Genomic DNA, 12,326 nt, shown 5'->3' on the forward strand with positions numbered 1-12,326 from the left:
GCTCTCTGGGTTGCCCCTGACCAGAGGGGGTTGGGGCCTTTGATCCCAGTGGCCCTTGATTGGGCGGTCAAGCACCCTGTGAGTCAGTGCTAGGGAGAGGCCTATATAAGAGCCAGGCCTAGAGCGCAGCTCCCAGAGCGCAGCGAACAGAGGCAGCAGTTTGCGCAGCAGTTCGCGCAGAAGGGCGCGCGAAGGGACGTGCGATGGGACCTTCATTTCTGTTCCCTGTGGTGTACATTTCCTCAAGTATGGTCGTGACACGCCGCACAGCGCGTTCCCCAGCGGCTGCTGGAGTTGCTGTGTCAGAGGCTTGGACCCAGACTGACCCTCTGACAGTAGATGCAGCCCCACAGGTGTCAGGCTGCAGGGAGCGCTTGGGGCCTCTCCGGGAGGCCTGGGCTGGCAGTCGGCTCTCCTGCAGGAGGTGTGCTGCTGTTGACGAGTTGTGTCGTCAGGTAAGGGAGTTACGGGAGGAGGTCAGTAGGCTGCGCAGCATCCGAGAAGCAGAGCAAGAGATAGACAGGGTATTCTCGGAGACTGTGCAGCTCCAGGAGTCCCAAACCCCTGCAGCAGTGGAGTTGCCAGAGGGCTCTGTGCCGTGTGAAACGGTACATCATAACATCATAGAAGAAGACTGGAAACTGGTCACTGCTCGTGGGAGGAGAAAGGCTCCTACTCCTCCTGAAGACCTGAAGCTGAAGAACAGGTTTAGTGCCCTCCAGGATGAGGAGGAGATGGGCATGGCTGCCAGGGAAGTAACCGGGACAACAGACCCTGTGCCCTACCGGAACACCCGGAAAAAGCGGCGGGTGATTGTTGTGGGGGACTCCCTGCTACAGGGGACGGAGGCATCTATCTGCCGACCTGACCTCTTGTCTAGAGAGGTTTGTGGCCTGCCGGGGGCTCGTGTGAGAGATGTCATGGAAAGACTGCCAAGGCTCGTCCACGCTTCGGACTATTACCCACTGCTGCTCTTCCATGTGGGCGCCAATGACACCAAGGGCAAACTGGAGACCATCAAGCAGGATTTCAGAGCTCTGGGGATGGTGGTCAAGGGTCTGGGAGCCCAGGTGGTCATCTCCTCAATCCTGCCAGTGAGGGGGATGGATGAGAGGAGGAGGAGACGGACTTTCCAGGTTAATGACTGGCTGCGCCGCTGGTGTTGGCAACAGGGTTTTGGTTTCTACGACCATGGGACCCTGTTTGAAGATCGACAACTGATGGCGAGAGATGGGATCCACCTCACGAGGCAGGGCACGCGGGTCTTTGCCAACAGGTTGGCCAACCTGGTAAGGAGGGCTTTAAACTAGGAAAGATGGGGGAAGGGGAGAGTTATAGTGACAGGGTAGTTGGCAAAAGACTGCTCAAGTCAGGATGCCTCCAGCAGGTGAATGCAGCCAGGGAAGTGCGCATGGGATGTGGCTATGGAGGACCCTCTTGTATCCCTCCTGGGAAACCTGCATGCTCGATCACCTCCCTGAAATGCCTGTACACCAATGCACGCAGCTTGGGGAACAAACAGGAAGAACTAGAGATGTGTGTGCGGTCGCAGGGCCATGATCTCATTGCCATTACAGAGACATGGTGGGATAGCTCGCATGACTGGAGTGCTGTCACGGATGGCTACGTGCTTTTTAGGAAAGACAGGCCAGGAAAGCGAGGTGGTGGAGTTGCTCTTTATGTGAGAGAGCAACTGGAATGTATTGAGCTGTGCCTAGGGGTGGATGAAGAGCGAGTCGAGAGCTTATGGGTAAGGATCAAAGGGCAGGATAACAGAGGTGACACTGTTGTGGGTGTTTACTACAGGCCACCTGATCAGGATGAGGAAGTCGATGAGGCCTTCTACAGACAGCTGGAAGTAGCCTCACGATCCCAGGCCCTGGTTCTCATGGGGGACTTCAACCACCCCGATATCTGCTGGAAAGACAACACAGCTAGGCACAAACAATCCTGGAGGTTCCTGCAGAGCATTGGTGACAACTTCTTGACCCAGGTGGTGGAGGAGCCAACAAGGAGAGGTGTGCTGCTGGACCTCGTACTAACAAACAAAGAAGGACTGGTGGGAGATGTGAAGGTTGGGGGCTGCCTTGGCTGCAGTGACCATGAGATGGTGGAGTTCAGGATCCTGCGAGGAGGCAGCAGGGCACCAAGTAGGATCGCAACCCTGGACTTCAGGAGAGCAAACTTTGGCCTCTTCAGGGACCTACTTGGAGGAATCCCATGGGTGAGGGCCCTAGAAGGAAGGAGTGTTCAAGAGAGCTGGTTAATATTCAAACATCACTTCCTCCAGGCTCAAGAGCGGTGCATCCCTATGAGTAGGAAGTCAAGCAAAGGAGGTAGGAGACCTGCATGGATGAGCAAGGAGCTCCTGGCAAAACTCAACCAGAAGAAGGAAGTCTACAGAAAGTGGAAAGGGGGACAGGCCACTTGGGAGGAATATAGGAACGTTGTCAGAGTATGCAGGGATGCGACGAGGAAGGCTAAGGCCCGTTTGGAATTAAATCTGGCTAGAGATGTCAAGGACAACAAGAAGGGCTTCTTCAAATACATCAGCAGCAAGAGGAAGGCTAGGGAAAATGTGGGCCCTTTGCTGAATGGGGTGGGTGCCCTGGTGACGAAGGATGCAGAGAAGGCAGAGTTACTGAATGCCGCCTTTGCTTCAGTCTTTACTGCTGAGGCCAGCCCTCAGGAACCCCAGACCCTGGAGGCAAGAGAGAAAGTCTGGAGAGAGGAAGACTTTCCCTTGGTGGAGGAGGAGTGGGTTAGAGATCATTTAAGCAAACTTGACACCCACAAATCCATGGGCCCTGATGGGATGCACCCACGAGTGCTGAGGGAGCTGGCGGACATTATTGCTAAGCCACTCTCCATCCTCTTGGAAAGGTCATGGAGAAGAGGAGAGGTGCCCGAGGACTGGAAGAAAGCCAATGTCACCCCAGCCTTCAAAAAGGGCAAGAAGGAGGACCCAGGGAACTACAGGCCAGTCAGCCTCACCTCCATCCCTGGAAAGGTGATGGAGCAGCTCATCCTGGAAGCCATCTGCAAGCATGTGGAGGAAAAGAAGGTGATCAGGAGTAGTCAGCATGGCTTCACCAAGGGGAAATCATGCCTAACCAATCTGATAGCCTTCTCTGATGGAATGACTGGCTGGGTAGATGAGGGGAGAGCAGTGGATGTTGTCTACCTAGACTTCAGCAAGGCTTTTGACACTGTCTCCCATAGCATCCTCATAGACAAGCTCAGGAAGTGTGGGTTAGATGAGTGAACAGTGAGGTGGATTGAGAACTGGCTGAATGGCAGAGCTCAGAGGGTTGTGATCAGTGGCACAGAGTCTAGTTGAAGGCCTGTAGCTAGCGGTGTCCCCCAGGGGTCAGTCCTGGGTCCAGTCTTGTTCAACTTCTTCATCAATGACCTGGATGAAGGGTCAGAGTGCACCCTCAGCAAGTTTGCTGACGATACAAAACTGGGAGGAGTGGCAGATACGCCAGAGGGCTGTGCTGTCATTCAGAGAGACTTGGACAGGCTGGAGAGGTGGGCAGAGAGGAACCTCATGAAGTTCAACAAAGGGAAGTGCAGGGTCCTGCACCTGGGGAGGAATAACCCCATGCAGCAGTACAGGTTGGGGGTTGACCTGCTGGAAAGCAGCTCTGCGGAGAAGGACCTGGGAGTGCTGGTGGACACCAAGTTAAGCATGAGGCAGCAATGTGCCCTTGTGGCCAAGAAGGCCAATGGTATCCTGGGCTGCATGAGGAAGAGTGTTGCCAGCAGATCGAGGGAGGTGATTCTCCCCCTCTACTCATCCCTGGTGAGGCCCCATCTGGAGTACTGCGTCCAGTTCTGGGCTCTCCAGTACAAGAGGGATGTGGCACTACTGGAGCAAGTGCAGCGAAGGGCCACAAAGATGATTAGGGGACTGGAGCATCTCTCTTATGAGGAAAGGCTGAGAGAGCTTGGCCTGTTTAGCTTGGAGAAGAGAAGGCTGAGAGGAGATCTTATCAACGTGTACAAGTATCTGAAGGGAGGGTGTCGAGAGGATGGGACCAGACTCTTTTCAGTGGTGCCCAGCGACAGGACGCGAGGCAACGGGCACAAACTGAAACACAGACACTTCCATCTTAACATGAGGAAAAACTTTTTCACTGTGAGGGTGACAGAGCACTGGAAGAGGTTGCCCCGAGAGGTGGTGGAGTCTCCTTCTCTGGAGATATTCAAAAGCCGCCTGGATGCGATCCTGTGCAATGTGCTCTAGGTGACCCTGCTTGAGCAGGGGGGTTGGACTAGATGATCTCCAGAGGTCCCTTCCAACCTCAGTGATTCTGTGATTCTGTGAGATTTTTAGCATCCATAGTCTGTATTTTCTGCTGCTTTTGTGGAGAACAGTGACCAGAGCCCTGTGAAGCTCGCTGTTGTGCAGCTTGGGGGAAGGAAATTCTGTTGAAGGACTCCCAGCTTCTGCCTTCTTCCCAGTTACTGTAACACCTCAGTGAATATGCAGTACCTGAAGAGGGAATCTTCTATAGTTTTTAAGGTCTAAAATATAAAGGTAAATAGAGGTAAATACTCTGACCTCTTATAATTAACCTTCAAGTTTCAATTCTTTTTGTTTAAATGTAAGGTATGTTTTTGAATTCTAGCACAGAAACCTTTGGAAAAGAAAAGAGATAATGTCGGTAAGTCACTGATACTGGTTTTAATTTAGAAAACATCCCTGTTTTAATGGCAAGATAAGAGAGATGTTTGTTTTAATATCTTAAGTAGTATTGTTATGACCATGATTTTCGGCAGCCTTGTGCATTTCTGACGAGTACAAACTACAGCCTCTTCAAAAAATGGTTTAGTGGGCATAGGCAGATGTATTTTGTTTGGCCTTCAGTTTCTTATCATGATGCTTTCCGTAGGAAATTAGGATGTGGGTACGTAGGTATGAGAGAGAACGAGCAGGAGCAGGGTTGTTAGGGAAACCAGCTCCTTCTCCTCTGCCCGTTTTCTGAGCTTTGTTCACAGTAATGAATGTGCAGAGTGAAAGCTGTTATATACAGCTCTGTGTGTGTCAATATTGGCAAACTCTATATGTGTCTATAGTGAGCTCTGATGCAAATAATCAATTTGGATTTTCTGCAGTAGCTCTGACCTTTCTGTGTATTCCTTTTATATGCTGTCCTTTGAGTTTATGTGCTTTTTGATCCTGAATAATAATTTGATTCCTTAAGGCAATCATTCCTCTAACTCTTTTTTTGGCCTGCCTAATTATAAGCTCTTTTAGCTACTTAATTAGAATTTTCTAACCCAATGCCATCTAGTTTTGGAATATAGTATCCATTTAAATGGATCCCCACTTCTAAGTATCCTGTAAGTCTTACTCGGTTAATATATTTATTTAGAGGAGAAGGGAGAGTAAAAGTTGAGAAGGAGGGTCGACCAAAATGATTAATATTAGGGAATTTATTTTTGTCAGGGCATTCATTGCATCTGTTTAGGTAGAACTACTGTTAAAGTTGATGAGTTTTGCATTTGTAAATGAGACATAGTTTCAGTGTTACAAGGGTGAATTATATGAAATTATTTGTAGCATTGTGTGTACGCTGCTGTGCATTTGTGTTTCTACATCTAAATTAATGTAGAGTTTTAAAGAAAGTTGTGGATATCAGAGATTAAAGGTAGTAGGAAAAATTAGCTTAAGAAAAATGTCTGAGCAAATGTTAGAACATTGTTCCTGGTTATGATTACCAGACTATTAGTGACTTCTTAAAGACGTGAGAAGACCCTTAACAAGAACCACCAAAATTTCAAGGAGGAAACACCTGTCATAAAGACAGGACAAACTCTGTATTGCTGAGATTTCTAGAGTTTCTGGATCTCATGCTATAAAAGAAACAGGAAAATGAATTACATTTATATTTCTAAATTGGTATGTATAGCCTTCAGGAGAGGAAGACTTTCACCATATTACAAACAGGACATTTCTTTTAAACAACGCAGGGGCAAGATAAAGCAAATCAAATTCTCTTGTGATGCCCTTTGACTTTCACTTAATTGGATCTAACTTTAAACAGAAAAGTTCTGGATTTAAAAGAAGCAAACTTTATATAGCTCCTTCTGGTATTAAGCAAAAGGCCAGTAACACACTGCAACCAATTTGTACTTGGCTAAATTGACTGTGATTTATCAATACTGATTCTTATGACACAATCTGTCCTAAAGTTTTAAGTACGAGGCTTTTATGATGTGCCTGGCTTACTGATACGTATACAGTAATTAGCAGATTGGATGCACAGAAGGACAACCCTTGATTCAAACTTCGATGGATGATTTTCAGAGCTAACAGTTCTTGTAGTACGTGGGGGGGGGGGCAGCATGGGACTGTCCCTGCCTCTTTTCTGTTTTTAATCTTCTGTTATCCAAGAATTCTCGCCGTTCCCTAGTGGGACTGTGCTGTCTGATGATAATGTCATCGATGAAGCACCGGATAAATTTTAAAAGTGTAAGTTCTAGCCCAACATGGCCAAACACCTTGTCAGCATGCCATAACATACAGCAAGAAGAAATGTTGTGTTTCCTAATTTCCTGAGCAGAGTAAATTGGCAGTGTGCTAAGAAATTCTTCCAGCTGTAAACATGTCTGAGGAAAGTGGAAATGAATTCCAGTTGTCTGCAGTTTATGGTGGTCAGCAGTTGAAATCTGGCTGCTGTGGTTCATGAGAAATGGTGGACTGTGCGACTTTGAGATTAATTTTCTTCCTTCTTGGTTAAAGTCCAGTGAAATTTCAAGCCAACTGTTAAATTTAAGTAATTGTGCATGTATTGTAGGAGATCTCATTGCAGCTTAGCGTTCTTTGCCAGTTAGTGCTGTTCTCTGTATTAAAAAAGCAAATATGTAACATAATACAAACCAGAGACGTGTTCCAGTATCTCACGCTTTGAAAGGAGATGAATGGAGGATGGAAGGATTCTGGAGGACTGTGCCTTCCAGAATTGGCAAGGCTATTAAAAAATACTGCTGCACCACTTCAGGTGGAAAGTAGAGCTGAAAACTGTAAACTGTAGTAAGCAACGTTGTATCTATTTTTAAACAGTGTCCTGTTTTCCATTAAATGACAATAATGATAAACATCACTCAGTTAAATCTGCCATTAATAAGTGCTAGGCAGGACTTCTTTAAAAACATTATTTATAGATAGATATGGAGAGAGAGAGAGAGATATATAGATATATAATGCGTATGTATATGTGTGTGTGCACACACGCACACCGTAAGATACTTTTGACTGTGCGATTGGTGGTGTGAGAGTGGAGACATTGTCAATCACTTTGTTAATCGGCTCGTTCTAGGCATGCCTGACACAAGGTCTTAATTTCAGGTGCCCATGTTGTTGAACACCCATAGCGTATGTGAGAATTGTTGAACTGAAGCTTTTGTTTCCTGGTGGGACTAGAAGCGCAAGAAGGAATGGAAAGCTTTCAGAGGCCACAGGAGCTCACATACGGGACAGAGGAAGACCAATGGGGAAGTTTTCAGAACAGGCACGTTTAGGGGAAAGATTTAGTGTGGAATTTTGGTTTTTGTTCCTGTTTTAATTGTTTTCAAGCTGTGTTTGGTTTTAATGTTAAATTGAACTATACTCTATGATTACCTTGTCCAGCTCAATCTACAATATATTTTTCTGTTCTGAGTTTAACAGTTCACACTTAACCTGCCGGGAACTTTTTTTATTTCCTTGAACACCTCTGGTATTGCACTTCCTTTATTACAAGGGGAAATGATGTAGTGTTAATGTTCTCTCCGAAGCTCTTTCATTTCTTTTTCAACCCTGTTTCTGGAAATTCCAGTCTAACCGCATCAGTAGGACTATTTCAGTTTTGACTGCTAGAATGTGGGAAGTAAGTTTGTGAGCACTGGTTACACTGAGCTCTGCCAGGTTGCACTGCCGCCCTTTGACATGTATCATGTAAGGGTTTCATGTATTGTTTTTCAAAAGGAGGGATGATCTCACCCTTACACAAACCATTCAAACTTTCCCTAGGTTATTAAAACCATTGGTTGTGTCAGGTGAAGCGTAAGATGTTGCTGGAGAGGGACTGCTATTTTGGGGGTAAAAAGAATAGTTTCTTTTTGTTTTTGCAGATTCTTTAAAGAACTTGAAGCAAGACATCAGAACAACATCTTTATTGATGATATTAGTGATATAGTTGGAAAGCATGCTTCTTCAACGTTTGATCCATATGTAAAATATTGCACTAATGAAGTCTATCAGCAGCGAACACTACAGAAATTACTGTAAGAAATAATCTTAAAATACAATTGCAAAATGATCCTCTTTGTAGTAGGAGTCAAAGGTTGGGGTATTTTGGTGCAAAACCTGTAGCTTCCAACTAAGCATGTAGTTACATGCTAGCTTTCCTTAATGCACAGGTTCCTTTGAATAATTAAGAGTGAAAACAAGTCTGGCTGCATAGTCAAATCCTATTTGTGGTCCTGTGTTCAATTGTTTCCACTATTAAGTACAATTTTATCAATTTGTCAAAGCCATGCTTTTTTATATATTACATATTTGCATGTTTGCACTCTTGCATGCATGGGAGATTACAAGAATTCTAAATATTAATACTGGTCTTCCATATCTAAATAAATAAAGCTGAAGGCTTAATCAATATAAATCCCCCAAACTGCACTTTCTCCAAGAAATAAAATGATAATTCATTAAAAAAAAAAAAAGACGTTCATAATTCTTGTTCTGCTTGTTAATGCTTGTAATTCTTGTTAAAGCATTCTGTTTAATCCCCCCTCCCTTTTTCTCACCAGAGCTACAAATCCAGCATTTAAAGAGGTGTTGGCACGGATTGAGTCCCATGAAGATTGCAGGAATTTACCAATGATCTCTTTCCTCATACTTCCAATGCAGAGAGTTACTCGTCTTCCATTATTGATGGATGTGAGAACAGGCTTATTTTCTTCTTCTTCTTCTTCTTCTTCTTCTTCTTCTTTTTTTTTTTTAAATGTGTACATGCATGTTCTTTTAATCTAGGCATTTTTTTCTCTTCAATCCCTGTTTTGTTCCAATCCCTTCATATCATCTTACTTATACCATTTACAGGGCTGTAGATACTGGTCTGTTGACAACAAAGTATGGTAACATTTGTTTGCACATGCAGTCAAAAATTAAATATTTATAAGTTCTAATCTAAAAATTTTACAGTAGAGGGTGAAAATGATGCTGAAATCAAGGAAGAAGCTAGTACAGAAATTGCACAGTGTTGGGACTAAAATTAAACCCTACAGTTTAAAAACAAAAACTTTCCATCGTATAGATTGGATAAGGGCCCTTTTGCATTAAATTCTTATTTTCAGGAATAGTGTCATTGAGACCCTCTAAGAGAGTTACAGTATAACCCTGAGCAAAGAACTATTCTCGGGGGTACAGGAGCTCTTACTAGCGTGGAACAGCATTTACATACTCGGTTACCCACCAGGGTGTTACGCTGCGAGATGCACCATCCCCATGCAGGTTAATGGTGACTTGGGAAGTGTGAAGAAGTGCAAGTGAAAATTTGTGAGAAAAGTTCACACCAAGATTTGTGGTATTTCAATGAAGATGCTAGAATTAAATTTATGAGTTGGACTATCAACAGTAGTGTATATTAAAATCCAAGCTCAGATTCCAGCAATGGCAGAATCCAGAAGCAAGACAAATAACTTTCTCCTGTATGTTCATGAATTCTACACTAATTAATTTGACTGAGGATCCTTTTGATGACTGGATAGTTACTTTGTTCATAATTAATCCAAAGACTAATTTTATGTAAAATATCTTATGATGTTTTTGTTTCTCAATCAGAAAAGTAATTTAGCCAGTCTGTCACTGATTCAAAATGGCTGGTTTTGATAGGATGTCATCTCTGTCTCTAACTCATAAAAACAAACTCTGTCAGTAAATATAATTGTCATGTGTAAGTCACTGATCAGACTTACTTCTCATTACTTTCCATCATTTCCCTTGTTGGGGTGCTGTAGCTGTCTTCCCTCCCATATGCTTTTTGTTTTAATAATCTTAAATAATATTGCTCCATATATATTTCCATAGCGTATGTGGAAAAGTCTTAAAGACCCTTTTCTTTTAATGCTTTGGAAGTACATATCTTCCATAGAGAGATCAGACAAAGTAGTCTGGTACAGTTTTCTTATTCCATGCGTAATTGTACATGAATGGATAATTTAACTTCCGGGAAGAGCGTAACATTTTGTTTGAAATGGGAAGAACCTGATTCTGCACAGCTACGGGGGTTTCCATTGTGGTTTGCGCAAAGGTAGAAAGCGGAAAGGAGAAACTTTCCTGTTCCTGGAAGGGTGTGGCCTCCTATTCCACTGTGGTGCCATGGATGGAGATTGGCCCACAGGTGGAAAGTGTCATGTTCCTCCAAAAAGGCCTCAAGGGGGATGTTCCTTAGTGTCATGAAGAGCTCTGGGGAAGCGACCTAATGCTTTCTCATTTGACTTAGTCCACAACTGGGACTTCACCTCTTTGATTTCAGCGCATATCTACTTTAAAACTCTGTATTTGTTACAGTCTGTACTTGTTAGTTCTCTGAAGCAACGGAACTTTTGTTTCAGACTATTTGTCAGAAAACTCCTAAAGACTCGCCAAAATATGAGAACTGCAAGCAAGCTCTGAAAGAAGTGAGTAAGGTACGTTCCTAAAAATTTAATCTGGCTGCAGAATTGTTTCTGTTTTGAGGGGTTTTCTTCCTAAATTGCACTGCATGCTTTGGTCATTTCAAAAATCCATTCTGAGAAGTAGCTGCTTTGGGGCTTTTTGGTTTTTGGGTTTTTATTTTTTAGTCCCTTGATAATTAATTTTCACATTCATTGCTTATTTTGCTCACCTATTTCACAGTGTTATTGGACAACTTTATTCTATTTGCTGCCAGTCATTCAAACGGAAAGCCATGTGACAGACTGTATATATAAAAAGCCAAAAAACCCACCCTACAGTACAGAAAAGTCTGAATTGCCTAAGAAAACTTGAGAGTTCTTTCTGCTTTTGGCATGTTTAAGTAGACCATTTCTGCTTCTGTCAGTTGTTCGAAGTTGTTCTTTTCTTATCCTGAACCATGCTTTTTTGGCAAAAGTCGAAGATGGAAGAAGAGCACAAGTCCATTCACCATGTTTAGTTTGTAAATGTCAACAGCACTTAATTGTATAATAAATTTCAGTTCATTTAATTTGAAACTGAGCAACCAGATTACCAGATATTTTTTATATCGGTCTGAAATTCTGTCCATCTTAGAGAAAAAAAAAAATCTGGAATGGAAAACTCTTTAAAACAGAACATTGTAGTTTGAAAAGAAAATCTGGAAGCTAGTTACCATTTTGCCTTTAAGATCTCAGAATTTCAGAAACTAGGATGTGTCGTAGACTGTTATTAAATGTGACAGGTTAGGCATTCGTTATTTAAAAAACTCATTCTCTGCATGTTGGGACTAGATATTGCCTTGGGCCTTGAACATTCCTGTCAGCTTTAAGGGAAAATCTGATGTTTTCCTTGCATAGGTAATGTAAAGGGGAAGAGCAGTGAAGGATAAAAATACTAAATTGCCTTATTTAAGAAAGGCCACTAGAGATCAGTTTTATGCCTAAATCATCATCTTTTTGTTACTTACCAAAAAATCCTAAGCTCAGTAACGCTGTGCTGTTGCCACACAAATGGATTTTTCTGTGGGAACAGAATATGGGGTGTAAAATGTTCAGTCTGAAAAGGAGATGAGGGAGGACAGACTCCCTGGCTGATGCTGTTTATACTTCTGTGTCTAGATGTTGTGGAAACCTCCCTTGATAAGAATGATTTTATCACAGGCTCGTTTAAAAAAAAATCTCCTGTAGGACTAAGATTTTTAGTTTTGTCCTCTCCTCCAGAAGTTTCTGTGCAATTCTGTTATTTCTGTTACCTCAAAACTGTTTAAATGTTACAGTGAAGTTACTGGTTTTTTAACACCGCAAAACAACTCTTTATATAAAACTTACTAAAACTGTAACAACTTAACTGTTTACTATTTCTTTAGCAACCATTGCGCCAGAATTAGAGGTGATTTCCCCACAGTGAAAAACTGGAAAGCTCTTTTGTCCTCCTCGACTTTGGTGCTACGTTAGCTTTGGAAAGGCTTCCCGCATGGTGCCCATCAGTTTGTTTCTAGCCTCAGCCTGCTCTCCCCAGCTAAACCAGTTGCTGCTCAGATTTCTTTCCTCCTTTCAGCTCCCTAGGAAGTAAGAAATGAAAAAAATAAGAAAAGGCCCATTGACTCTTGGGAAATCCTTGCATGAGGTTAATGGGAATG

General features: G+C 43.3%; 1 protein-coding gene across 1 annotated transcript in view; it reads left to right on the top strand.

Annotated features, from left to right (window-relative positions):
• ARHGEF26 (Rho guanine nucleotide exchange factor 26) overlaps positions 1–12,326 on the top strand; it is a 69,732-nt gene that overhangs the window by 27,162 nt on the left and 30,244 nt on the right. The window contains exons 6-8 of the mRNA XM_013957816.2: positions 8,122–8,274; positions 8,800–8,929; positions 10,606–10,680. Coding sequence (XP_013813270.2) covers positions 8,122–8,274; positions 8,800–8,929; positions 10,606–10,680 — 358 coding nt within the window. The remainder of the gene's footprint in view (positions 1–8,121; positions 8,275–8,799; positions 8,930–10,605; positions 10,681–12,326) is intronic.

Source organism: Apteryx mantelli, chromosome 9, assembly GCF_036417845.1.
Source record: "Apteryx mantelli isolate bAptMan1 chromosome 9, bAptMan1.hap1, whole genome shotgun sequence".
Lineage (NCBI taxonomy): Eukaryota > Metazoa > Chordata > Aves > Apterygiformes > Apterygidae > Apteryx > Apteryx mantelli.